The 27,815-nt window shown below is 39.3% G+C and overlaps 1 protein-coding gene across 2 annotated transcripts in view; it reads left to right on the top strand.

The window, feature by feature from the left end:
* LOC143323674 (seizure protein 6 homolog) overlaps window positions 1–27,815 on the top strand; it is a 248,807-nt gene that overhangs the window by 213,952 nt on the left and 7,040 nt on the right. For both annotated transcript variants that reach the window (XM_076735670.1, XM_076735669.1), the window contains exons 7-13: window positions 359–525; window positions 4,536–4,730; window positions 6,290–6,428; window positions 16,498–16,694; window positions 20,236–20,430; window positions 22,666–22,857; window positions 24,814–25,008. In XM_076735670.1, the coding sequence (XP_076591785.1) occupies window positions 359–525; window positions 4,536–4,730; window positions 6,290–6,428; window positions 16,498–16,694; window positions 20,236–20,430; window positions 22,666–22,857; window positions 24,814–25,008 (1,280 nt within the window). The remainder of the gene's footprint in view (window positions 1–358; window positions 526–4,535; window positions 4,731–6,289; window positions 6,429–16,497; window positions 16,695–20,235; window positions 20,431–22,665; window positions 22,858–24,813; window positions 25,009–27,815) is intronic.

The following is a 27,815-nucleotide window of genomic DNA, read 5'->3' as shown; positions in this document are numbered from 1 at the left end:
TCCACTGTGTTCACCAACCAGACACTGACTTGTTGTCTGGTGCTTGACAGGCCGTGTACAGCTACCTGCTGCTAATGGGAACAAGGTTATTATGAGCAGAGTTTGCACAAATAGAAAACCAGGAGCTAAAAAAATCGAGTAGAGTTGTTGATCATTCTCTATGGGTTCATCACTATGAGCAACTCCTTTCACATTATAAATGGTAATTTGGTCAATTGGTAATACAAAAATATGTATTTGTGCAGATTTTTTATAAAGTATTCAGTTTTCTATATATCTATCTTCCAAAGTAGCTCAGGGATTTATTTCATCACCAGGAGCAAAATTGCTAAATTACTTTTTGTTCCCTTTCTTCTAGGCTGCTCATTAAGAATGGTAACAGCATAGATGCAGCTGCCCTCTATGATTCATATGAGGTGGAGTATCTACCCAATGAAGGTCTACTCAGCATGTCCAGGCATCTCTTCATTGAACTGACTACAGACGCTACTGGCACATCCACTGGCATTGCCATCAGGTACCAAGGTAAGCACCAGAGCTATAATCGAAGTACAGCAAATGATGGCATGGTGCTCATCATGCAAGGGTCATGCATGGCTTGAAACACTTTCTGTGTCACACATAAGAAGAACCTTGAGAAAACATGGCATTAAACCCCATCAGAAAGCATTCATTCTAAAAATAAAAAAAATGTAAGCTCACTAATAGTTTGAGGCCAAGAACAACTTAGCATCAGACAAAATCTCAGCTCAGTCAGCTGTTAATTCTCAGTGACTTATCAATTAGAAGAGAGAAAGAACAAAAACCTTCCACAGGATATAGTGTAAAAGCTTGGTCTAGAGTGAATGTCTGGAGGGGCTGACTGGAGAATGGTCAGGAGTTCGAGAAGTGATGAAATTGAAGTAATCAAGGGTGAAACAACCACCAAAAGAAGTGCTGTCCAGACTGTGTGAAAGGAGTGAAAAGCTCCAAATGATTTCAAACAGCAAAATTAAAAAGAGAAAAAACATTGGTGGTCAACATCTGAAGATTGGTTAAAAAAATGTTTTTAGAGGTTTGGCAGGTGGAAGGAAGGTAGAACTACTGTAGTATTGAAGGGAGACTTAATGTAAGCGTGTAAATGCAGCTCCACTCTTGTAGCCCCACTCAGGGACTAACAAGTTCTAATCTCTCTGGCAGAAAGGTCTTAGGAAGTAAGATGACAGTCTGAAGAGCAACAAAGTATATACAAGGAGGAGGCTGCGGTGGGTGAAACACATGGGTCAAACACAGCACATTCATCCAGGAGACCAGAGTTTGAGTCCTGTGTGAAACGAAAAGCCAGTGTTAACTTTTTACTTTTAGACTTGGTTGATTTGAATATTTCAGTTTTTTTCAGTTTTCAGTCACAATTTGGTTACTTTTAGGCAAGAAAACTACTTGGTTAGGTTTAAGCAGTAAAACTGTTTAGTTAAGGCTGGCAAAAGTCATTGTTTGGGTTAAGATAGACCCTTCCACAATGTTAACCACATGTTAGAAAAACTTCTCCATAAACTGTGCATGTAATAGCTCTGCTTCAGTGGTCGCATCTGTTGCTCAGGTTGTCAGGTCTGTCCCTCCAGCAGCAGCAACCAGCATCCCCATATGAAAAAACATTATACTTAAGTTATGCTTTTTGAAGAATGTACACTTTGCACTATTTTTCTGGCCTTTAAGTACAATTAAATGTGCTCAAGTACTCCTTTAGTACCACTTAAGTAATGCTTGAGTATACTTGGGTAAGTAGTATGCTAAGTTGCCACAACTTTTTAGAAACTTCAAGTGTACTGAAGTACATCAGTGAAAATCATTATTCATGAGCATTCAATACACACTTGCAGTACAGTTGTATTATATCACCAGTGTGTTAGAAATATACTTAAAATGGGGTGAAATTAAAGCACACTTTAATTAAGCATGCTAATAGTGTATTAAAAAGGACTTGAAAATAAGTATACTTTTCATAAGTACACTTTATCACCATTAAAAGTATTGTAATTTAGTATACCTTTTATAAGTACACTTAAGTACAAGTTATAATACACTTACAATAAAGTACACGTTTTACAAGTACTTTGAAATACCCCTTTAAGTTTAGAATATTCACTTTTAATATGTGTTTAATATAAAGTAGAGCTTAATGACATCTACTTAGAAGTACTTTTTTTTTAAAAGTATATGTCAAACTTAAGCATAAAAAGTAAAATGCTTTTGTAATGACTTTTCTGTACATAAATCATATTTCTAATACATGAAAGTATACTACTCTTTGACCTGGGTCAACACCCTCCACACTGGTAACTCCAGAAATAGAAATTAGAATCACTTAATGGTAATTTCATTGAAGCCAGGTCCACACTACAAATAGAAACTAATATTCTGCCAACAATGCTAGGTAAACACGAGTAAATTGTATGAAACAAAAGCTACGTATCAACTTTTGTCTGTTTGCTGATGTACAATATCATGTAACGTGCATGAGGTCAAAAGGTCAACAAACAAATGAATGAGTGTAAACAATAAAGAAACTTCAGTGTGTGCAGAAGATACCAACATTTAAATCAGCTGTGTGGCAGCAGGTGCAGCCATTACAGATGTCTGTAGGAAATTTCACGGTAATCCATCCAATGGTTTTTGAGATATTCCAGTCGGACATTTGCATCCCTGGAGCCAGGCCACTGCCATGCCTAAAAAAACCTAATTTAGTCCAAGGGGGGGGGGGGGGCGAGGTGAAGCTGAGGAGAAAGGTGGAACCACCATGGCTGAGTGCAATAGAGTAAGAGCGAGAGTGCCATGAAACATAGCTCTCTTTAAACCTTAATGTCTCCTTTATTGAATCTGATACAGGAGAGGAAAAAAACACATTTTGTCAGAACAAAAGCCCCATTTTCTAAAATCCTCTCCAGGTATTCCAAAGAAGAAGTTCACCTTCATGACTGACTTATTTGTAGTTTTTGCAATAAACACATGTCTGGGTGCATGTAAAAGCATCCATAACCATGTGAAAGGTACTTCTCTTTATTTTTTCCACTTTTTATATGTGTTGCTTTAGTCGGAATTTAATGGAGGCTCTCAGTGCATTCCACCAGTAAAGCTACTTCATACTCTTTGCCCCTCTGGTGCTTGGGAGTAAAAGAATCAAGGACAGTCTTTCAGTCACGCAATATCAACTTGCAGCTTCTATCTGTGTAACCAGATACATGAGAATCCATATAATGTACTTTGCAGTATGTTTCAAACAACACTGTTTCAAGGTACATGGGTTTATTGAATGAAAAGGGTGAGATATCACTTCGCTTCTCTTATCTTTTGTCCGCACATTTGTCTTAGCACTCACCATCAAATAGGCAGCTTGTCTCTGTTCCTTGAAGACCACTTGGAAAAACAATCATTGTAATCTGTTTAGGCCTCCACTTCACTGCCGCAAATGGGATTAAGTCCAAAGGGAGCATCAGACCTCATTATGGCCATTAACAGAACATAATGCTGTTCAGATGGTCTCTAACAGATTTCATGGTCCCTCCTTTATCCTGACTAACCATTCCCACTGTGGTGAACAGCTAACCTTATCCATGAGCATTCATTCACCCGTGTATAACTGCCACTGTATCTTCAAAAGTGTGTCCATTAAGAACAGCTTGCAAGATTCTGGAACTCGTGAATTTATCTTTAAGGTTATATTCATTGCAATGGTCCATGAATAAATTGTGCTCAGGACACAATTCAGGATCGTGTTCCTCTACCACAGAGTGTCTGTGATCTTTGTTGATTCATCTTATTTAAAGGGAACTATACACTGTTTGCTTGCTTATTTGTTTAATTTCTACAACTACGGGCTATTTAATAAATGGGTGCGACTATAATGCTAGCAGTGAGGTTAACCATATAATGTGGGAATACTTGCACAAGGTTTTCTTGTTTTTGCATTAATGCAGCATAAGAGACAGCTACATGCTAACATCAGCATGTAAACATGCTCACAGTTACAATGTTTACATTTGACATGTTTAGTTTGGCGTATATGCACGTTAACATTTGCTAATTAGCGCTCAATACAATATAGAGCAGATGGGATTAACTTTAGTTTTGCACATACTAGCCTGCAATTCATTCAAGGTTGGATTCGAAGCCGGAAAAAAATACACTGATTAACAACATCATTATCATATGTTCACATTTAATATCTGTATATTTTGTATCAATCATTTCTTTTAGTCTAGACCACTGTTATATTGAGTCAAATATTTAAGCAGAGCAAAATATTAAACATTTGACTGTAACACAGCTTGACATTAATGTGATAAATAGCCAGTTGTTTCCAAATACAATATCATTTCCAGAAAAACATGAAATGAAACAGCAAATTCTTAATTTAATTTATTAAGGACCTTACAAAATTCACAGTCTCTTAGCTCTAATTTATGAAGATGCTAACTCATGTGGCCAGCATAGCTTCTCACTTGCTTTTTGGTAAAAGCTGAGTCCTTTCTACCACTGAAAAAGTCTTTTTATTACAGCCTTTGCACCAGGTCACTGCTACGAACCCTTTGTGAAGTACGGTAACCTGACGAGTAGTGACAGCACTTGGGCAGTGGGAGCTGTGGTGGAGTTTGCCTGTGACCCCGGCTATACTCTGGAACAGGGATCTGTCACCATTGAATGCATGGACCCCAACAATCCCCAGTGGAACGAGACCGAGCCTGCCTGCAGAGGTCTGTATGTCTGTGTATTGCTGAAAAGAAGTGAACCATAATTGTACATTGTGTACTTGTTTTATTTAGCTAGCACGATTCACTTAAAAGGAGTAAGCCTAGACAGTGGGTCAGCATCTCGCTCAGGGACATTTCAGCAGGACTCATAGCTGTTAGTACTGTTGTTGCAAGTTGGGTGCAACTTGGGTGTTAAGGTCTGTAAACACACAGGCATACAGTATGATTCAATTAGATCAGACAGGTCCTGAGAATAACTCATGCTGTAGGTTTTAGCCAATGAAGATGAAACACATTACTGGCTTGAAACACAGTGGCAACAACCACTATATGGTAAAAAAAGCATAGATGGGTCATTGTCACATAAATTGTTCACACCTTTAGTACAAGTCTATACTACAGTTCACTCAGACATGCTTTTTGGTTTCGAAACCATTCAGTAGCACAACAAATAAATTAGCAGCTGTTGCTATGAGGAGGTGTACTTGATAAGCAGCCATGTTTAAGTTGGTGCTACATGTCAAAGAAGCGTCCACGTGAATGTGAACATTGCATTTTAATGGGACTATTTATGTCATTCTATAGTCTAATTCAAAACCAATATTGGCCTTTCTTGTAATAATAATAACGATAATAAGACAATAATCAACATGGCATTGGCATCAACAAAAGCAGAGCAAACTACAGTTCAACATGGAAAAAAGCAACACAACAACAAATACAAGCAAGGACAGACATTACAAGAAATTACAGAACAGCCTTGCAAAACTAGACATGAGCAAAGACAGATAAAAGCTACAATAGACACAAGCAGAGACAAATATGAGAAACAGGACGACATGAACACTAAGGTAGGTCAAGCTACAGGGCAGTTTAGCAATATACAAGTTGTATATTGACATAGGTATCCAAACTTGAGTTTTTTTACTCCTCCATCAGACCATTCCTGATTTAAATCTAAAAATTACCAGTTTTAGACTCCAGACTTAGACTTATTTAGGCAAAATCCCTATGTGGCTGCTTGTGATGATGATTGCAAATGCTCAAAGAAGCATGCCAGGCCTGCAGGTGGCAATAAAGTCTACATTAATGATAAAAAGAAGGTTATGACATGCATGGTGAGCTTATTTTCCTTTGGCAGTAGTATCTGGAAAAAAAACACGAGTAAAAAATTATTCATTTATAATTATTTGACATCTATTTTTTCACTGTTATTTATTCAACAACTTTATGGCACATGGCCTGGCAGTGCTATCCAAATGTAAACACACTGGTAATCCACGATTGTTGTTTCAAGTGCATGCTCATTACACAAAGCCACAATGGGTAAGTGCAAATTGAGGTGATGACGTCAACACTCATGTACACACATACACACACAGACAAACAGAAGACGACATTCATGAAAAATCTGTACTTTACAAAGCATTTTCAAAAATCTTTTGGTGACCTAAACTGTTTGAGTGGGGATGAGAGATGAAGAGGAAAATGCATGCTTACAAATTTCCATATACATGTAGAGAATACCTTAATATCTATCGTTGTGTGTGTGTATGTTCTAGCTGTGTGTAGTGGCGAGATCACAGATTCAGTTGGAGTGGTGCTGTCTCCTAACTGGCCTGAAGCCTACGATAAAGGCCAAGACTGTATTTGGGGAATCCACGTCGAGGAGGACAAGAGGATCATGCTGGACATTCAAGTGTATGTATCAACCTTCCACATGTGCAGTTTGATCCGCCTCCTCACACTTTACGCTTTGATATGCATGGCAGCACATTACTGCAGACCTTTCGCCTGGTCTCTTTCAGCCGCTTTCAGTCAAACAGCACCAAAGAAGCAGTTAGAAGATTACAAAGCGCTACCTCACCATGACTTGTAAAACACATTAAAAACGCAACGTGCCGCTAATGAAAGAGCGCTTGGCTTGTGAATGAGATGCGTAAATGCCACACAGACAAAGGTTAATTAGGTGCAGCAGAGAAAACTAATTATATCAGGGAGGGTTTGTTTTGCAGTCTCTCCCCCCCCCCCCCCCCACCACCACCACTCACCCTTCTCACTCTTCCCCCCACTCCTGTAATGGCTGCTGTGTGGAGTAGAGGGTGCAAGTGTACAGCATGGGAGTGTGTGTTTTCTGTGATTGCGGTGCCAAGGTGAAGACACAGAACAACACACCCCGCCGTGTCTGAGCCCGATAAGTCAGTCAGCCGTAGAAAATCATTTGCAATTTGCAAGCAAATTAAGGAGGGCTCATTTGCATAGGACGCATCTTAAGACGTTTTTTTCTGTTTGTTTGTTTTTTTTCTCTCACTGAACAGCACCTGCTCTTGTTGTATTTTAAGAAGCATGTATATATGGCTTCCTCTGGTTTTTGAAAGGAAGTCTGTCAACATGAGTAATTGCTGCAATTCATTTAGCAGAGCAGGTGAGTTCAGAGGAAGTGAAGGCACCCAGTGAAAACACTCAGATAATAAAACCTTGTGTAAATATGGAACATATCAAAGAAACAACAGCTTGAGTGGTCATCCTACATCTTGCATTTTATTGTGAAAATAGTTTTACCCTTTTTATTTTTTTAACTGACAAAATATGTAACGATAAGCCTCAAAGGGAAACCAAAATTATACAGTGTAAATACATTAATCGCAATGACAGATGAAGTAGTTGTACTCAACTTCGGGCGATGTGAAATAATCAATATTCAAACTAAAGAACAGAATTTAACTTGCCAGTTAATTCAGTGGCTACTGTGGAGGATGTTAGTGAGTTCTCTCATCCCCAGTATCACAGGAAAAGTTTCACCAGTGGATCAGATGGTGAGGGGAGAAGTCGCTCTGAGTCGCAGTGCTGTTTCTCGTGTGGGCCATTCTCAGATGTGCTCAGTCCACGTCGCAGTTTGGCCAGTGGATAGCTCTTTCTCTTGTGTGGTTCTCTCTGTAGCTCTCAGGCATTTTCAGGCACTCTTGATCCCACGAGGCAATGAGGCTGTTTCTCTCAACAGGTGGCAGGGTGATAACATCTTCACACATCCCCACTTGGGTGTGCTGGATTTGCAGTAGGAGCCTTTGCCAGAGTTTGTCACAGTTTGACTATTCTAATTTGTAGCATATTTCTTGAAATGTCACTAGGGCGACTTTGACCATCTCATTTGGTTTTATTGGTTATCTTGCATGACACATGCTTTAGTGATGACTGGATCTTCAAGCACTGAAGATAATGCACATGAATTTCAAGAAGCTTCATTCTTTGCTCCAGCAGCACTACACCAATGTTCCTTTCTCATGACACATTTGCAAAGCTGATTTTCTGAATTTTTTGAACCTGCATTGTTAAGATTCATGTTTGTGTGCTGAAAGTCTTTTTCTTCCCTGCCTCTCTTGGTATTAAGTGGAGTAGCATTAAACAGATATCAGGAACAACCTGAGACCCACTCATAAAAACATTTCTCCATTGCACTACTAGTGGTCAAAAGCTCCAAAGGGGCCTTTAGTAATGTCCCAAAAAGATGGTGAGATTGAAAGGACATCAGGTTCAATTGTTGGAAAGCATGATAACTCATTTATTCACACTGCATTACATGCTAGAGTATATTGATGTAATTGTAGCTTATGAGTTTTATTAAGAATTAAGGCAAACCTACACCTTTGCATAACCTATTCTGGAGTACAATCATGTGGTCAAAAATTTCAATCTTAGCCCCTCGGAGGGAATACTCAGCCTAGTATTTATTGTATGTGATAAACATTGCAGCCTTTAAGGATTGCAAGTGGGGATTTAGACCTTAAGCCTTGTTCATTGTGTGTATTTTGTGTGTGAGCATCTGTGTGTACAGGGATAAGCTTTGAAAAGTCTGCAGCTCAAACTAAACTTGAGGTGTCAGCACACTGTGGTCCAGTTTCCCAGAGAGGGCACATGGGAATATACCAAAACAGAAATTTCCACAGAGAGAAACATTCTAATCTAGCACAAAGCCTCCGTACTGTGTGAACATATGCCTAGCAGGTGCCTGAGCATTTTTATGAAGCTTATCAATAGCAGCTGTTCTCCCTGAGCCCTCTGGGTAGATAGTGTACAGAGATATATGAGGCCTTTAACAAGGTCCCTGGGTACTAGTTCCCTATATTCCACAAAGACACCTGCGCACACGTCCACATATCTCCTGCTCCATCTCTGTAATGGCAAGAGGGACATTATCACCAGAGTGTATCAAATGACTTTTATGGATGGTCTTCATATGAAAGAGGAGGGAGTGAGAAGTGTGATTACGATGAAAGTGAGGGAAGTAAATGAATGAAACCACTCTCTCTTCCACAAAATATAGATTACTGTCCACTGCATTGTCCAATACAAAACCTTTTTAAATAACAGAAACTGTTGAAGTGGTAATTAGTCTGCATCATTAAGGGAACAGTCTGCCTCACATGCTGGTACATTGCCAGCTGATGTCAGATGTTGAGTGCAGCACTCACTTGGTGATTTGTCTCTTTTGTTGTATCCAACGTGCCTCATCTGCACTCTATAAAGCTGTCCTACATTTCCCAGGTTTCTAATGATATGGGTGTTTTTTTTGTTTTGTTTTGTTTCATTTTTATGTGATAGTGCAACTGGAGAGAGACAGGAAAGGGGGAAGAGAGTGGGGAAGGCACGCAGCAACGCGCTCGGGTTGGAATCAAACCCGAGCCGCTGCGGTAAGGACACAACTTTAGTGCTTGGGGCGTGTGCTCTACCAGGTGAGCTATCATGGCGCCCCCAATCCTATGTTTTATGTCAGTGAAACAGCAAAGCAAGTCAAATTCTGACTGGGCATGTTTGCTTGTGGATTGACATTCTGGATTTCTGAAGGTTTTGCACCTCTGTGTCTTTATGTCAATAGCAGCATCAGCATCTAGTTAGCCTAGCTTACCATAAAGAATGGAAGCAGGGGGAAACAGTTAGCTTGGCTCTGTTTAAAAATTCCAAAATACACCTATTAAAACCTCTACAGTCCATTTTTTAATGAATAAACAAGCAGTACTTTAGATTGTCATGCCCAGAAGGCAATTCTTCAAATTTAAAGATTATATGTTTATATGAATTATATGTGAAATTGTCCAAAAAAGGCTACAGTTCCTACTTTGTTCATCAGATCTGAAATTGTCTTCAAACTTTCTGACTGCAGCATATGGCCATGCTCTCTTTTTACCCCACTGAAAAACTGTCAGAAACAATTGAGAGTCATTTCCTCAGGTAAGGCTTCACCACTGACCTGCTGCTTCTACTTGTGGTGGGTCCTGGGTGTCTTCATTCCAGAGAAGTGGCAATGAGCACAGAATATGACCTTTTTTTTTTGGCCATGACCAAATATTGGACCCATTTTTTACAAGCAATATGTCTTCCCAATATTCAGACACTAAAAGGGCATTTTTCAAAGAAACAAATGGGGAGACAATGAACTTTGTCCGAGTCCTGTCAGACACACTCTCACGATGATCAGAAGCGATCATATTAAGCGAGCAGATAAAAACAAGCAACAAAATAAGGTGCAAACATTAAATTTATACTGCATCTAGTGAGTATTATTTTGACATTAGTAAGCAATAGTCCATTAATAATGCATTAGTATTAAAAATGATGATGGGGGAAAGCGATCATGCCCACTTAGTAGACAGCATTCAGTTGTCCGGTGCTTTCAAATGCATCGCACAGATTTTGTGTTTCTGTTCTTTTATATATTGGGGTGCAGGCAGGTAAATTTGACAAAATTGACCTGTTGTCACGGACTTGTGAGGAAAGGCCAGGACCCAGATGCAGAGTACCAAAAAATATAAGTTTATTGTCCAACAAAGTACTAACAGAAAATCACCTCAACGGGAAAACGCGGACACGCGAAAAACCAACAAAAGTCACCGTAACGGGAAAAACACTCTACAAAGGAAAAACAACTGAAAATCACCTCAACGGGAAAAGTAGCAAATAAGAGTCACAATGCAACAAAAAAACAAGAACACTAACTAGAGAACAGAAAGCGTCCAGGAGCAGGCTCAACTGGAGATAATCAAAGAGCAAGGAAAACGTATATCGAATGTCGATCACGGGAGGCAGGAGGACGGCTTGAGAGCAGGCACACGAGCAGCTAAGGCAATACTCCGGCACGGGAGCAGGTTTGGAGCCGGCTTAAGTAGCCGGCTTGATTACGTGATGAGGGGCAGGTGAGTGTGATCAGCCTGCTGCCGAGCCGATCACCCCGCCTCCGTGCGCTCCGTCTAGGAGCAGAGGGAGAGAGAGACAAGAATTATTGTCGGACAAGTGCACAGGAATGGCAACGTGACACCTGTAACATAAAGAATGTTTAAATGATTGTTTTTATTGTTTAATGCCACCTCATCACACCTCAGTTGAAGGTTCCCTTGGTTTAAGTGACAATGTTTTTGCCAATGACACTTTGTTTCGTTGATTCTGTTCTTATCTTAGTGAAACTAAGATCCCCTGTGCTTGATAGGGGAAGAATAGATATTGCATTTCTATTTTGTGGATGATGTGATGTGGAGGTTTAGATTGATTAAAAAAACTCTGGGTTCCCACGTGTTATCTGAAAGCTGAGATAAAGGTAATTATCAGTGACAAAGCTCTAATTTACATAATTCCAATTTTGATGAGACAAAGTTATGATTTACAGCATTATCTGTCCAATGTGGCACCCTATTGGTTGAAAATGGCTGATGTCATCGTTAAGTAATACATGCAATGTTAAGTAGTTTAAAAACTCGAGAATATCAATATCAGTGGCATATGATAGATTGAAGTGGGTTTTGAAAAAGGGAAAGTGATTTACCACTTACCAGTATGTCCTATGAGACAGATTCAGAAAAGCCATGTAAGCTAAAAACAGTTCCAACCACTTTCTTCCTGCATCACTCCGTTTTGCAGACATGGAAATAGCAGATCATAGAGTGAATAGTTGGGGTAGAATGAGTTGCCAGCTGGTCCCGGGGTCCAGGCCAGAGTCAGCCCTGTTTTTTCAAATTGAACTAAATCAAATTAGTGTCAGGGAGTGGAGGCTGTGATTGATTTTTCTCTACAGATGCACTGCAGAGCCATGCAAAGCCTTGTTTAGCTTAATCACAACAAATCTGACACCAGCTGACGATATTTCTCAATCTGCTTCTCTCTGAGCAGGTGAGAGGTTTTATCTGATCACAATCAAATAAACCATTAAATGCATGATTTTGTCCTGTCTGAGTAACATTTTTGCTAAAGCTCTACATTGACCAGTTTTAGAAAATGACTGAGACTGGAAACTATATATCTGTGAGCCATTTTTTACAACAGGCTTGTCGCAGAGTGCAACAGAGAAGGGAAGTCAGAAACTATTGAACATTGCCGATATTTTCATGGGATTTGTTGAAAATAAGAAAATATAAAATAACAGCAGATTTACCTTTTAAATTATCTGCTCCTAGCAACAACTCAGTTTCTGTGCTGAATGAATAGATCACCCAGTAATCGTGATTGCTTATGACTGCCTCATTGGAATTTAGTTGACATGAACTCGATGTCAGTATGAATGAATTAAATGACATGAAATTGAAATGCAGATTATCAGGCTAGTAAAATTGCATCTAATGAAGTTATTTTAATATGCATACTACTTTATCAATAAAAAGATTTGGTAATTTTCCAGTTTGGGTATAAATCATAATCTCAACACAGTTACAATTAGTATATAGTATGCAATTGGGTATATTTCAAAAATTAGGACCAGTTCACTTCCTTGAAAGACAATAAATACTGGACATGGTTTACATTTGGGTTATATTTCGGTCAGATGGTTACAGTTAGGGTTTGTGAATCAATCTGTTCAGTGGAAAGTCATTACATTTCTAGGAATACAAGTGTTAGTGTGTGTGGCTTAATGTGCATCTACTGCTGACAGAAGACAAATGGCTCAGCCTGTAGAAAGACAAACACTCCCCACTCCACTTCTCGTCTGTTCACAAACTCACTCATATCCCTGTAATTTCTTCAGTTTTTGTAAAAAAAAAAATAAAAATCTGACAACAAACATTTCACACTCTTTCAGGCTTTGCCATGTGTCGATTCAGTCCACGTCTGTTGAACCTTTGATTTTCCAACATTCCCATAGTGATTAATAGCTCAATCTCAGGCTGGCTAATGAGTTTTATCAGGAGCCGCTGGTGATTAATTAGCAACAGCAAAGAGCATGTCACTGCTTTATTCTGGCTAAGCCATTTCTTCCATGCTCTAAATCTTCTCTCTACAAAGAGATAGCTTAGCCCCAGGTGACATTTTTAAACAGCTTTGAGGTTTGTAAGTGCTGCAGCTCTACAAGCTATGGACAAATCAGCACAAATACATGGTCCTTTGACAGTTAAACTGTGACACTAAATGTGGTTATTCAGCATGACGCGAATTCATTCATTTCACCGTGATCGTTGCGCATCAGTATGAATCTGCAAGAAAATGGCAAACTTTTTAGAATATTCTGTAAATATTAAAGGGAAATTCTGTTTCTTGTTAACACTATTATTATTATAACCTCATATTTCTGCCCTTTCAGACCATGGGTCATGGAACATTTTACTGAACACCTCTGTTTTAGAGATTTGGTAGACATGATCTTGCATAAGAAATTTATCTTTAGGGGCAAGGACGATGAGCTCCAGCAGCTTTCAAGAAAACGTACGTTTCACAGAATCCATTTGGCTATAAATGGGCACTCCACTTCAAGGTTTCAAGGTTCATTTATTTATCATCCTACAATACAGAGTTGTTCAACAAAATACAAGCTGTAATCCTTTTATGCTACCCACAAAACAAAGCTACAATCACACATTAAGATGAGTTCAGTGATCAGGAGAGTACTGCTCAGCCAGTGAGAACAGCTGAAACTCTGCAGTTAAAAAAACAAAACAGATAAAACAAAAAACTGGTGAGTGATATAGACATATTTAGATCTCTGCCTAAAGTAAAAGTAGCATTTGACAGTGTAAAAATTAAAAGTATAATCAGTATAAGTATTAAATTATTAAATTCATTGTTTTGGTGGGAGCAGTGTTCATAGTTAAGTCTGACAGCAACAGGAAGGAAGGACCTGCAGTATCTCTCCTTCACACACTGCAGATGAGGCAGCATGATACAGAGGGAGCTGCCCAGCACTGTCAGTGTCCTGCATGGAGTGGGATATGTTCTCCATTACAGATGATAGCACAGCCATTTGCTCTCTCAAACTGGCATCCCAGGACAGAGGTGGCCTTCTTAGCCCGTATGTTAAGTCCAAGCAGACCACTAAAAGGATGGCTGGTGCCACCACAGAGTCAAAAAAGGTCCTCAGGAGTGACTGCTTGGGTCTTTTATTTTGCATTTGTATTGTCAGTCTAGTCTAGTTTATTATTCAGATGAATACCCAGGTTGTGAGATTCCACCATCTTAATGTGTGTTTCCTGGATGTTTACTGGTGTAGGAGAAGAGTGTTTGCACCTGCAGAAGTCCACCACCAGTTGTTTGGTTTTCCATGCATTGGTGGTTCTGCTGGTGCCAATCCACAAATCCCTAACTGTTGAGGTCCTTAGGGTGCAGATGTGTGTCATCTTTAAATGGTACAGTGCAGCATTCATGCCTAGCGGTATTGCAGTGTTAGCCACGTCTCTGTGAACAGCATAATTCTATGCTCCTGGTATTCACTGTGCTGAGTCACACTGCCAGCTCATCCGTCTCACATTCCCCGTAATGATCAAGGGGCGGACTGCTTTGGAATGTCTTGTCTTAGCGCAGCGCCTAGCCCTGGCATGGTCTCGGTCCTTGTTACTCTGGTATTTCAAAGCAAGTGGCTGACTAGTGGTGAATATAGGATTCACTGTGTGTCCCCTTGTCTAAATGTAAGGGGTACGTGGACAGTGGTAAAAAGAGTGAGAGTGGAGTGGTAAAAAAAAAAAAAAAAGAAAAAAAAACGAAAAGAAACTAGAGAGAAAAGTTCAATGGTGAGCAAAAGCTGCTTGAACAAGCTGCCAGTCCAGGAAAATCATTTCTTTGAGAACAATTGGAAGTGTAGATCTTGGATAAATGTATTAAGCTCTAACATGGATGGATTTGACATAGTTAAGTGTCTGAGGTGATTTAAATACACTGCATTTTGAAAAAGTAATCTGGATAATTGGGTTGAAAGAATGCAAAATGTGTTTACTTGTATTGAAAAATCAAATCAAAAATTCAACCCTTCTCTTTGATTGAGATGAAAAGTGTATTTGTTAGAGAATGATGTCAAAAGGTGATTAAATTAAATATTCTGTATTTGGGGTTATAGATATATTTCTAAAAGATATTTTTTGCTTTGGTATGAACTAGGAATAACGACACAGTTTGTCTTGAAGGAGAAGCTGACTGTAACATTTTGTTTACATGCTATCTATGGTCATATATCGATCACATGACAGATCAGTGAGTTGTATAGAAAACAGCCTCAGGTTCCACCCTGATGAAGGCAACACAGCTGAAAATGTTTAATGAATGAAGAGTGGTGTTTTGATTTTAATGGATTTGCGTTGAAGTTCACACAGATTTGCACCTCTGTGTGTGCGTGTGTGTGTGTGTGTGTGTGTGTGTGTGTGTGTGTGTGTGGTCTCAAAATAAGACCTTTTCTTAGCATAAAGTAACATGAAATGGAAGCCATCCGGTAAAGTACAGCTACTATAAAATTAAACTAAAGTACAGTACTTGAATTATGTAGTTACAATGCAGGACTTGAGAACAGAGTATGTTTCTGTTAAAAATATACCTTTTTTACACAAAGGATGGATTACAATCAGTGGAGGGTGGATTAGATGCAGACTTTTGGGAGACACTATACATTTTTGAATAATAGTCGGGATACTTTGACCTCTCCTGCATCAATTTTGAAAACTATTTTTCTTTCTCTCATCAGTCCCCCTAATTTGGGGAAATGAAATAATGAATTGCTGGACTCCCCATCCCTCTTGAAATCCCTTCAGCTGTATATACAATAAAGAGGGCAGCAGTTGCTCTACAACTGCCTCTCGGATTGCTACAAAAGCTACAGGGATTTCAACTAAACTACTTTGTGTACTGTGGGATACCATAAAAAGCTCCAGAAAAAAGTTAGAAGTGAGTCTCAAGTTTTTAATATTTATCACAAATATTGCAGTTTACTTTCAGTCAGCTTAAAGTCAAGTATACATTCTGTTGAAATGACATTTGGTAAAGCTGTAGGAGATTTTGTTACAGCCCCAAAAAATGTTGCGCTTGCTGGTTTCCATAATCTCTACAACAAAGGTGATGAGTAAAATATCATCATGTCTACTGTCATAATGGATAGAAATATGGAAATAAAAGCCAGTCAGACAAGCTCCTGATTTTCTATAAATATAATATGATGTGAACCACAGACAATTATCAGTGGAAAAGGATTTTTTCCCCTCATGAATGATAGTAATAAGTAATTGTGGTTTGACTTCATTGACCATCATTGTGGTCCTATTTGTGCAATTACTGTCATTTTAAAAATGCAAGAACACATTTTGAGGTGTAACCTAAAAGTCATGATGTGTCAGGCGTAGTTCATGAGTGAAGGTGTTTTATGGAGGTTGTGACCACATCATTCACTGCAACAGACAGTTTAAAGGTGAGACCAGTGAGAGCAAAGAGAGCAGGGAGTGAAAAGAAAACTGAAAGGAAAAACTTCACAGACGGTTCTCAGGCTGGTTGAGATGGAAAACACTTGATACAGACTCTATTGTGTGTGTGTCTCATGTTTCAGGTTGAACATTGGGAAGAATGACCTGATGACCTTTTATGATGGAGATGATCTCACAGCTAAAGTACTGGGTCAGTACGGAGGATCAAAGTCCCGATTTAAGCTCTACACCTCCACTGCAGATGTCACCATCCAGTTCCAGTCTGACCCTGCCACCAACGTCTACGGCTACGGCAATGGCTTCATAGTCAACTTTTTTGGTAAGCCATGGAACCAGCGCTCACAGATGACTCAACCTCACAGGGATTTAATCTTCTGGGCTCACTCATCACAGAGCTTAGTCACTGACTGATATTTGAAGGCGGGTAACAGTTTTGTTTGGACTGATAAAGATGGTTGATTGTAGTTGGACATCAACAGTTGCGCTGATATTCATGATTTTCCATTTGACTGTTTTCACATAAATATTCAGTATTCACAAGGCCAGGGAAATTAAGGTATTGACCATGTAAGGCCTCATTTTAATTGTGCAAATGACACAACAAGCACACAGTGGTATGTTTAAGATGCATGGACTATGCAGGCATCTCCAATGCACAGTAGCACAAGTACTTGGTGAAGTGGAATATACAGTAGATCAGTGAGTGTGGTGATTAATACATCAACTCAGGTTAATGACATGACATGCCTGGTCTCATAGCTCAGAAACAGCTGAGCTAATCATAGTGAAGCATGGAACAATCAAGTGTGGTTGGGTGGCACAATGTGATCACACAGTACCATAAATCTGCAGTCAGAGGCAGAGGATTTTACAATGAGAATAGAAAGAGGTCATTGGAAATATTCTACTCACATCGTAAATGGTCACATTGTTTAGTAATTGATATGACAGCATTTGCAGGTAATATATTTCAAGGGAAATCATGAAACACTTCTCCTAATCAGAAAGTTGAAAAGAGGCAGTTATGCACAGATTAATGAGCCCTTCTTATCTGACATCTCATGCATGGACAGGCAGAACAGAGTTTTAACAGACCCATCCGATGTGTCTAGGGGTGTATGTGCTTATTTTGTAGCAGCCTGGTGTCATTTACATATAATTTAATGAAGGTAAACACATTGAACAGCTGTGTGTACTGGCACTGCCCTCTGGCACGGCACCTCTCACATCAGAGACTGCTGATTTATCAACACGTGTTCTGTTGCCTTCTGATGGCTGCAGGGATTGAACGAACAGAGGGAGAAACTTTCATACAGTATAAAGCAGCTGTGGACCACAGGTACTGGAAGAGCTTCTCGTGTTACTGTAGATAAAAGCAGGCTGATTCACAGACGTTACTACTTTAGATGTGTTGATTTAAATGCAAGGAGGGTGTTTAAATAGTTTATATTTTGAGTGCCATCCTTTTCTATTTCATCTGAATCAACCATAGTGACCATAGCGACCATAATCTCTCCCTAAACTTAACTACATGTTTTAGTTGATGTTTAGTTAATCTTATCTTAGTCATATCCTTCCCTGATCTTAACCATACTGTAGTTATGAAGATATTGTAATTACATCAAGGGAGGGAAAACTTCTACTGAGAAGAAGAATGCTGTCAATGAACACAAAGATATGACAAGTCGTTTTATATTGCATAATATCAGGCCTCAGAATTATTAGCATTTAATGAGGCATTAGATAATGGAGAGAATGATAAAGGTTAATGACAAAGAAGCATAGACTAACCTAAATGCTCACGTATGATTTTTAAAGGAATAGTTCAACATTATGGGAATCAATGTTCCTCTGGAGTCAGAGTGTGGTTATTCTAGCTTAGTGTAAAGACTGGATGCAGGGGGAACCACTTAAACTAGCAAAGTTCAAAAACACCTACTAACACCTTTAAAGCCCACTAATTAACATGATGAGTCTCATTTGTTTTGTACAAAAGAAACGTTAAAATGATAAAATGTGCTCATGGACAGAATTATGTTGCTGCTGGGGCTATTTTTTTGTCGAATCAGATAGAGGTCAAATGGTATCCAGCTACAGAGAAGTTAGAGGGATGCATGGATGAATGGATGTAAAATGAATGGATGGATGGAAAGAGAATAAATAGTAAATTGGAGAGTTAGGCAAGAAAAAGAGAAGTTTGGCAAAATGAAAGAGAGGTAGAGGGAATTTGTTTTTGCTGGTATGGGACCTAAAAATGAAAGCAATAAGAGGCTGTCCCTGGTGTTGGTGGGGCCTTTCCATCAGTGCAGCACCACTCCAATAGCCAGCACACTATATCTGATAAGAGTTAATGAATTCATAGGGGAAAGAAAGGCTACAGAATACAGATGATCGACAAAGAGGAATAAAGAGAGGGAAAGCTTTTATTATAGCCTCTTCATGAATTTCAATAGTGGAATGTAAACACAAGACAGGCAGCAAGGCGGGCAGGTGTCAGAGAATGTTGCTTTTCGACTGCCCGAGTGCAATTACTTTGGCGTGTTTGTCCAAATTAGATTCCAGAGCACAGGGCCTGAACCTGCTGCTGTGTGCCTGGGAATGAGCAGAGTGACGCCAACAGACCTGGCAGTTACCCCACAGAACAGCTAATTTGAGTTTCTGACAAAATAATTCTCAAGAAAGGCATGCCTTGGTTTCAAGCTCCAGTAAAAAATATATCTATGGATCATTTTATGCTCTCTGTCCAGGCACATGCCAATTCAAAAAGCTAGTGAAAGAACAGAAATGTCTTTTTATTAGACCATTTGGAAGTTTTACACATTAAGAACCCTGGTTGTTAATTCTTCAGTGATCCAGCTGAGTAGATATTTGGGGGCAATGTCAATAATTTGTATCCATATTCTTATTCATAAAGCCACGTCTACAAACCACAAATTGAAACGTGGCATGAAATTTGCAAGCACTTTTAGAAATAAATACATGCTGCTGTGGTATGTGTACTATATGTCTATAGCAACTGCCAGTTTTAAATCCATTTTAAAGAAAAAGTGCCAGTAACAGGTCCAAAGCTTTATTCCTTTTCTTCTATAAGATCACTGTTATTACAGGCCTTTAAGGCCACAGTATGTTTAAAACAAAGTAGTTCACACAAAATGTGAGATAAAATGAGCTTGAGAGAGAAGGTGAGAAGGGTTGCTGCTCTGACAAGCAACAGAACTTCAGGCATTCACTGGCCAGTTTAGACCAGCCCCTTACTCTTGTATTTGTTTGCTGATATGTGAGGTTGAAATTACCCTTTTACTGACAATCTAACACCCATCACCATCATTTCATTCTTTCTCCTTTCAGAAACCTTTTCAGCTTTTCTAACTTTGCCCAAATTTCCAAAAAGGAAACTGAAAATAAAACAGGTGTATTTTTTTTTTTTAAATATTTCCAAGATATTTAAAGATTGAATATCATTCAATAGCATTAAATATTAACTTTAAGCAGCTTCGGTCTAACAAGATTAAATTTCAGAATTTCTTTGACTAGGATAAGACTAGAATGCCTGACTTTTAGTTGAAAAGAAAAAAAAAAAACAGCATGAAGTTGACTAGGACAGAACTAAGACTAAGACAAAATAAGAAAAAAAGACGACAATTTGGGGACGGTGAATATCCACAAGAAGTTTCCTGACTAGTGAACCAGCATCTGTTGCTTGAAGTGTTTGGTCGACAGAGACTCACATTAGTATGTTTCTGACCTTGCCCTGTAAAAGCTCTTTCCTAATTTCCTGTCTTGCTCTCTTCCTTACTGTCTCTGTTAATCTCACACACACACACACACACACACACACACACACACACACACCTCTGCAGAAGTACCTCGTAATGACACCTGCCCTGAGCTTCCAGAGATCTCTAATGGCTGGAAGAGTACATCTCACCCTGAGCTGGTTCAGGGCACCGTGGTGACCTACCAGTGTTACCCAGGTTATCAGGTGGTGGGTGCAGAGCTGCTTATGTGCCAATGGGACCTCACCTGGAGTGGCGACATACCAAGCTGTGAGAGAGGTGAGTACAAAAACACTGCCACTGCTACTGTGTTATCACTTGAGATGGGAAAGATGGTCGATACAAGCTTAGTACCAAACAGCCTGCTCATTACTTTAGTATCAGTAAGGAAATGTCTGTAGTGTTATTAACCTATTATTCCAAGTTATCTCTGAATAATCAAACATGGAGATGGTGGTCATGAGCTCCATGACCTTACAGGTAACTGAATCAATTGAGTCATCTCATCTCAGTCAAGTAATCCAATTCCAGGTCAAAAATGATATGTTTCAGTAGGTATGCAACTAATACATTTCTAAATAAGTCTCTAAAATGTGCAGTGCACTGCAATCCAGATGCCTTTGTTTTGTGAATTTATTTGGTTGTTTATCCAAAAGGTTCAAAGAACAAACTCAATATGGAGCCCTGTGAAGCTGAGGGAAGCTGCAGGCTCAGTTGATATCCTCTGTGGGTTCATCACAACCAGAGCCCGCTGTCACAGTTTCCACTGTTTCACTGTTTCCATACAGTCATTTCAGACATTATTTTTATAAAAAATATCAATTACACCATAGTTGCTTTATGTCAGCTTGCACTGAGCAGTAACAGGACTCCTGCAAAGTGCAGCGTTGGCTTCATGATGTGACCAGTGTGTGCAGAGAAACTGAAAACTACTTTGTGTGGTTATTGGTTAATCCTGGGTATCTCCAGAATCACTCCCTATATGGAAGCCTGTGCATTGCATACCCTTGGAAATTTTATTATATTCCTCTCAAAAGTTGCATTGTCGTGTATATTACAATGTAATGCACAAATTACAGTCATGTCTCAATGGTGACGCAATTTTCTGTGCACTATAAATAAACTCAGGTCACAGGTTTTCCACCACGCAAAACCAAATAATAATTCAAACAATTTAGGGCTAGAAGAATGACTGATGCTCCCTCAGAAACAATCTTTTGTGTTATAGTTACATCTGCCCCAAAGCTAATTTTCAATCTTCCTCAGGAAGTGAGTGAAGACACAATGACCTGACTTCACAAAACAAGCCTCACTAACACTACAAGTCTGGTTTTCATTGGGCTATTACACAGAGGCTGGCACACACACACACACACACGCACACACACAAAGAAGCAAAAGCAATGACTCACTGCCAGTGATCAGCCCCACTGGCAGCAGATGGGGACCTCGGCTGCAGTATGGCTGACTTCCACCCTGTGTTTCGGCCTAGTTGATTCCTCTCCTGCTGGACCCAGAACTGGCCTGACTGGATGCCAGGACAGACCCAAGTCATTTCTTAATCCCGCCTCTATGGGTTTATGTAACCTCAGACAAACAGAGCTGGACTGTTTGATATTTTCTTCATGAACAGAGATCCCCTGAAATCTGGAGGCAAAGCTTCTGCTGTAAGATTCAAATATGCATGTTCTCTACAAATGTTATGTATAGTCGCTTTATTTGATAATGTGAATTGTATTTTTACAGCATGTCTACGCCGATCAAAACAACGAGGGAAAGTCGCAACGGGCAATGGACCAAAGTGCAGACAGTTGAAGCTGACTTAATTTTTTGATATATATATATATATATCTGAAGGTGCAGGTAGGCAGGCAGATACAGGTCCAAGTTAAAGTTCAGGTTACAAAATCTTGGAAGCAAAAACACAGAGCACAAAACCAACATTGCAACTAGGATGAACTGACAAGGCTGTTGTGGCAAAGCTGGATCTGTAGTCGTTTGCATTATTACAAATGCCAGCGTGATTTTGGACGAGGCTTTGTTACTTCTAGAATAAACTATGCTACCCAAGCATGACTGGGAAATGTAGATCAGCAAGTAGCATTGCTACTTGTAGCATTGTAGCCACTCACAAACAATGAATGTTATATAAATCATTTCGGTTTATTGTTTTCATGCATTTACTCACTGTACATGTTTCATTTTGTGCTATATTACAGGGTCATCTCAGTTAGTTATGTCTTGTACACCTTCGAAATGCTCAGCTTGTTTGTTCATACCTCACACTTAAATACTAGATTCATTATTGGTACATCTTTACCTCTAATCACTTTTCACCTGTAACAAAGCATTACAGACCAGCTGGGTTTGTAAACATGAGTGTGGATTGGACGGTGTGTTGATGTTGAGTTCAACTAATGTCTCTTTCCAGGTGAGACAAAGGAAAGCAGAAGACTGTGAGGAGAAAATGTTGGCTGACAATAACCAACTTTCTTTCCTTTTGTGTCCATCCAGTGGTGTCTTGCACTGACCCTGGAAAGGTGGAGCACAGCAGGCGGGTGCTGTCAGGTCCCCATTTCACTGTGGGTTCAACCATCCAATACATCTGCAACAAGGGCTACACTCTGTCTGGAAACAGTCTGCTAACCTGCTTCAATCGAGGATCCTCAGGCCCCAAGTGGAACCAGAAGCTTCCGAGATGCCTGTGTAGGTTTGAGTGTTTCTCAAGGCCTACGTAGTCACAGCAGACACGGCATTTAACTGATGAGACACTAAAATTCCAAGTATGACAGTAGTGCAGGTTTGGAGTTCTCTATGAAGTACTCACAACACTGCTGCTGTCGCCTTTGATGGGTAAAACTAAGTGCTGAATGGCTTTGACTGCCTGAAAGTGTGCGGTATTTACACGATAATCTCCATTTGTCCAGTTCATCGTATCAAGACTACAGCGAAAAAGCAAAGACTTGATGTGTGAAAAATGTATCACAAATTATATCAAAGTCTATGTATGGTAATAGAATTGAAGCACAAATTGAATTTAGACTTTAGTAAATTGTTTCTACAACATTTCTACATGTAGACAAACTTGATTGATATCCACACAGGTAATACACAACCAGAGGTTTCGGAATTATTTCTGCAAGATCTAAATTGTATTGTAGTCCTTATTTGAGCCCATAGATGAATTGTTTCCCTTTTGAACACTCCACAACTGCATCCACAACATGCAACATTGTTACTGACTTCACTTCTACATCATGTATATAATATATAAGTACACAGATCTTTTTATATTTATCTATATATCCATGCATGTATAAAAAAATGCTCAAAGTTGTTGTGTAAAATCTAATATTTTATAATTTTACCCTACCTGTTTGTGGCATATCAGGTGAAGGCTTCCGCAGTTTGTTTCTTTATTAATTGGTAATTATGACTGAAAAGCTTTCATTCTTTGGTGATTTCAGTGTAATCATCAACATCACCAACGCCAGCTCAGTGTCCTGACCTCCTGTCACTCTTCTCTTTCTGTGTGCTTCAGTCTGATTGAAATATAATTTCCTCTTCAAACAGCCTTGAAGGCATTAACCTCATTTGCATGAACGCCTCATACTGAGCTTTACTTACTTTCAAGGTGGAGACATATTGTATGATGGCACTGACTAACAATTAATTTAACTGGACACTGGAAATTACTTTGGAGAGGACAAGCCAGGTCATTGTTATGCATGAGATGGAGATCATGAAAAAAAAAAGGAAAGGTGTGTTTCCAAAAATTCTCCTCAGAACGACTGCAGAGAATGCTGTGTCATGGTGTGAAAGTGAAACTGTCTCTCAGACACTACAGACACATTTTCATTCCTATTGAAAATTCTCCAATTTTTCTTTGGCCTACTCACTGGGTTCTTCAAAGAGTATTGTACAAATGGTATCATTGCATTTTTTTTCCAATTGTGACTGGCACAGTTAAATCTAATGACAGTACTTCATAGTAACGTTTGGTAATTTTGCAGGTGAAAGACTTCAGAGTGTCTTAAAACTGTGCTGAATGCAGTTGCAAAGCAACTTTTTTAGATGTCTAGGTTATGAAATGGTATTGTTTCAGCAGTATTTCAGTGGTTATATTTCAGAACCTGCATACAGTTTCCAGTCAGTTTTAACCAAGATGTGTGCGTTTATTTTGACCTGTAAATCAGCAAAGCCATGTTTAATGGGTTCAGGTTCAGGACCAGTGGTTTTAAAGGCCTCCATGTGCTTAGAAGAAAGCGTTTCAAAAGCAGATGGCAGATGCTGTGTCTGACAAATATAAAAAAACAACATTGAAAAACAAGCCATTCGCCATCAACCCCCCCGTGTGCACAGAGATTGATGTTTAAACGTGTTGGAGTAGGCACACACACGATGAAGTAGTACAATTCATGTCCCTGCTTTCAAAATAGATACATCTAAGTTAAATATGTGTGTGTGTGAGTGTGTGTGTGTGTGTGTGTGTGTGTGTGTGTGTGTCTTTTTGTGTGCACACATTTTATTAAGATAATGTAATTTCTATCTACAGTCACACTTATTTTCTACGTTCACGTTCTCTGGGTTTTTTCCTGTGTTTGATACAACCACAGTGTTACAGTCCTGTCACTCTCAACCATGTTTCTGCTTTAACCCCAGCTGAGACCTTTGAGCCTTGCAGTCACCCAGGAACCCCCACCTATGGCATCCCCAGCTCCACCCAGCTCCACTTCCAGGCTGGAGAGACCCTCAACTACTCCTGCCTGACAGGCCACCAGCTGCTGGGTGAGCCTATTCTCCACTGTGTCCCTGGACACCCATCTCAGTGGAGTGGGTTGCCACCTGTCTGCAAAGGTAAGGAACTGCAGTTCACAGGGTCCTTACAAGTCTGTATCATGAAATACCTGATCTAATTTAAGAACACTGAGGAAGATGAAAAATACAAATATAAATGAAATCATCCTCATTTACTATATTGATAAATACAAATATTCAAATGTGTTGAATAATTCAATGTTTTTTATATTGCTTTAAGGGATGTTCTGGGGAGTTGACTGGGGACTCGAGGGTCTAAGGATAGAGGGTGTACAGATTGTAAAGCCTCTAGAGCAAAACTGTGATTTGTGATACTGTGCTACATAAATGAAAACTGATTTGACAACCAAAGTGTGAAATTTAACCACTACTGTGTACTCAATGTTGGAATTCAAATACTATTGAATTGTTAGCATTAAAATCAAGTCAAACTTTAAATTACCTTCTTAGAACAAGCTAAATTGAAACCACATAAATCCAGATAAATCCAGATGTGCACATGCCTTACAGCAAGAAGGTCGCCAGTTCGATCCCCGGGTCGGGCAGGGCCTTTCTGTGTGAAGTTTGCGTGTTCTTCCCATGCATGCGTGGGTTCTCTCCGGGTACTCCGGCTTCCTCCCACAGACCAAAAACATGCTCATTAGGTTCATTGGTGCCTCTAAAAATTGTCCTGAGTGTGAATGGTTGTCTGTCTGTATATGTTTCCCTGCAATCGACTGGCGACCGGTTCAGGGTGTACCCCGCCTCTCGCCCATTGCCAGCTGGGATAGGCTCCAGCCCCCCGCAACCCCGAAAGGGATAGTCGGTATAGAAAATGAATGAATGAATGAATAAATCCATATAGATGGTTTTCATAGTAAAATATACTGGTTATATAGTAGTTTATTTCATAGTCACAGATTTGTACTTGCTTATAAAATTGAAATTCTTATGGCCTTTCTTTGCTTCTGTAGTATCAGTAAAAACTGAAATGATACTGTAAAAATTACCCTTTAGAAAAAAAAACATTTTGAATATTTTCTCGTTAAAGTAACAAAGATGTTTAATTGTAATACTGAGTTCAGTCGAAATGGTTCATTGCAATATTTTTATCAGTATTATGAATATTTATTTGAATATAATATTTTTATCAGTTAGTTTATATTATCTGTATTCATTAAAATAATTTCATCTATTCATTCATTAAATGCATGATGTGGTACAGTACAATTAGAAAATGCAAACTGAAAATGTCTGTTATGAACTCTACTACATATTCTTTTGAATTTGACCAGATGACAGGTGTGAACTGTTAAATGCATGGCCATGGCCATAATCTGCAAGGGGCCCAGAGTTCTGGGGGTCCAGGGCCCCTGGATTGGACTTGGCTGTATGCCTTCAGAATGAACATTTCATCTTGGTCAGTGTCGGCAGTTGCACTGTTGATGCACAGCAGTGCCGTTCTTGGTGTGTGTGTGTGTGTGTGTGTGTGTATATGTATAGATATATATATACATATCTTGTGGACTGTGATACCACTGCAGCACAGATTCTAAATTCCTTCTAATTTTTACCTGATGTCAAGCAAATTGTTTTATTGTGAAATACTGGATGTTATCAATTGTTGTACCTTTTGCTATAAGCAGGAAGAAATGATCACACACACACACACACACACACACACACACACACACACAGTCATGTTTACATAATTTTTAGGGGACATCATAGAGACTGACATTCATTTCCTGGAGAGTCCTCACAATGTGAGTAATACATAGGCACACAAACACGCACGCACACACACACGCACACACACACACACACACACACACACACACACACACACACATCTTTATATATGTGTATATACATATGTATGTATATGTGTGTATATAGCAGTGGTCAGTTCAGTTCATATTTGCTGTTACTGAAAACATTTTCCTGGAAGTCGACATTATCATGTGCACTCAGACTGTCTCAGAAACGGCATCATACAGAATAGTTTCCAATCTGATGTTGCCACGATGTATATCTGATTTCTTTCTCTCTTGTTTGCCTCATTTGGACAGTCTCGTGATCCCTTAAATCTTCTTTATTATTTAAAGCCTCCACCAGAAGACTTTGACAGTTTGAAAGACAATTTAACAAAACAAGAAACAAGCTACACAAAGAAGACTGAGCATGTTTCAAAAAGGCAAGAAAAACACATCAGTCACAGTGAAAGCTGGAGAGGAAAAGTGTTTCTTTTTTTTTCCTAGATTTTGTTGTCCTGACACTTTGAAGAAGGCTGTTCACGTCTAGAGACTGAAATAACAAAAGAGTGGCCTTTTAGTTTGAGCCTGCACCCAGATCAAAGCACCTAAGGGAGACAGGGTGTTGTAGGGACACATTAGACAAAGAGCCAGACTGGAGGAGATACCTGTCAGGGCACTGACAAAGATGTGTGTTTGTAATGTGCTATTAGATTTCTCTGAGGATTCACAGCCCAACCGCTGGGCATCTGCAATGTAATGAACTGACAATTACTCATGGCGTTATATTCCTGCCTCATTCCTGAGCATATGGTGGGACATTTAAGATCTTCTTGCAAGCGTGTGTGTGTGTGTGTGTGTGTGTGTGTGTGTGTGTGTGTGTGTGTATACACATCAAATCCATTGACACACTTGTCTCTGTTCTGTATGCTCTCATGTTTGCCAATGCATCTGCTCAATGTAACAGAGACAGACAGTATGCCAAAATTCCAGCCGATTCAAGAATTGGAAAATGGGTTTGATAGCTTCTTTATAACCGTTCATGTAAAGCACTACAACTGTTCCTGTAGATTCAAACAAATCTAAATTGCATAGATTGTGAGACATCTCACA

The sequence above is a fragment of the Chaetodon auriga genome, chromosome 7, assembly GCF_051107435.1.
Source record: "Chaetodon auriga isolate fChaAug3 chromosome 7, fChaAug3.hap1, whole genome shotgun sequence".
Taxonomy (NCBI): Eukaryota; Metazoa; Chordata; class Actinopteri; order Chaetodontiformes; family Chaetodontidae; genus Chaetodon; species Chaetodon auriga.
The sequence above is the reverse complement of the archived record's forward strand: the minus strand, read 5'-3'. Positions and strand labels throughout refer to the sequence as shown.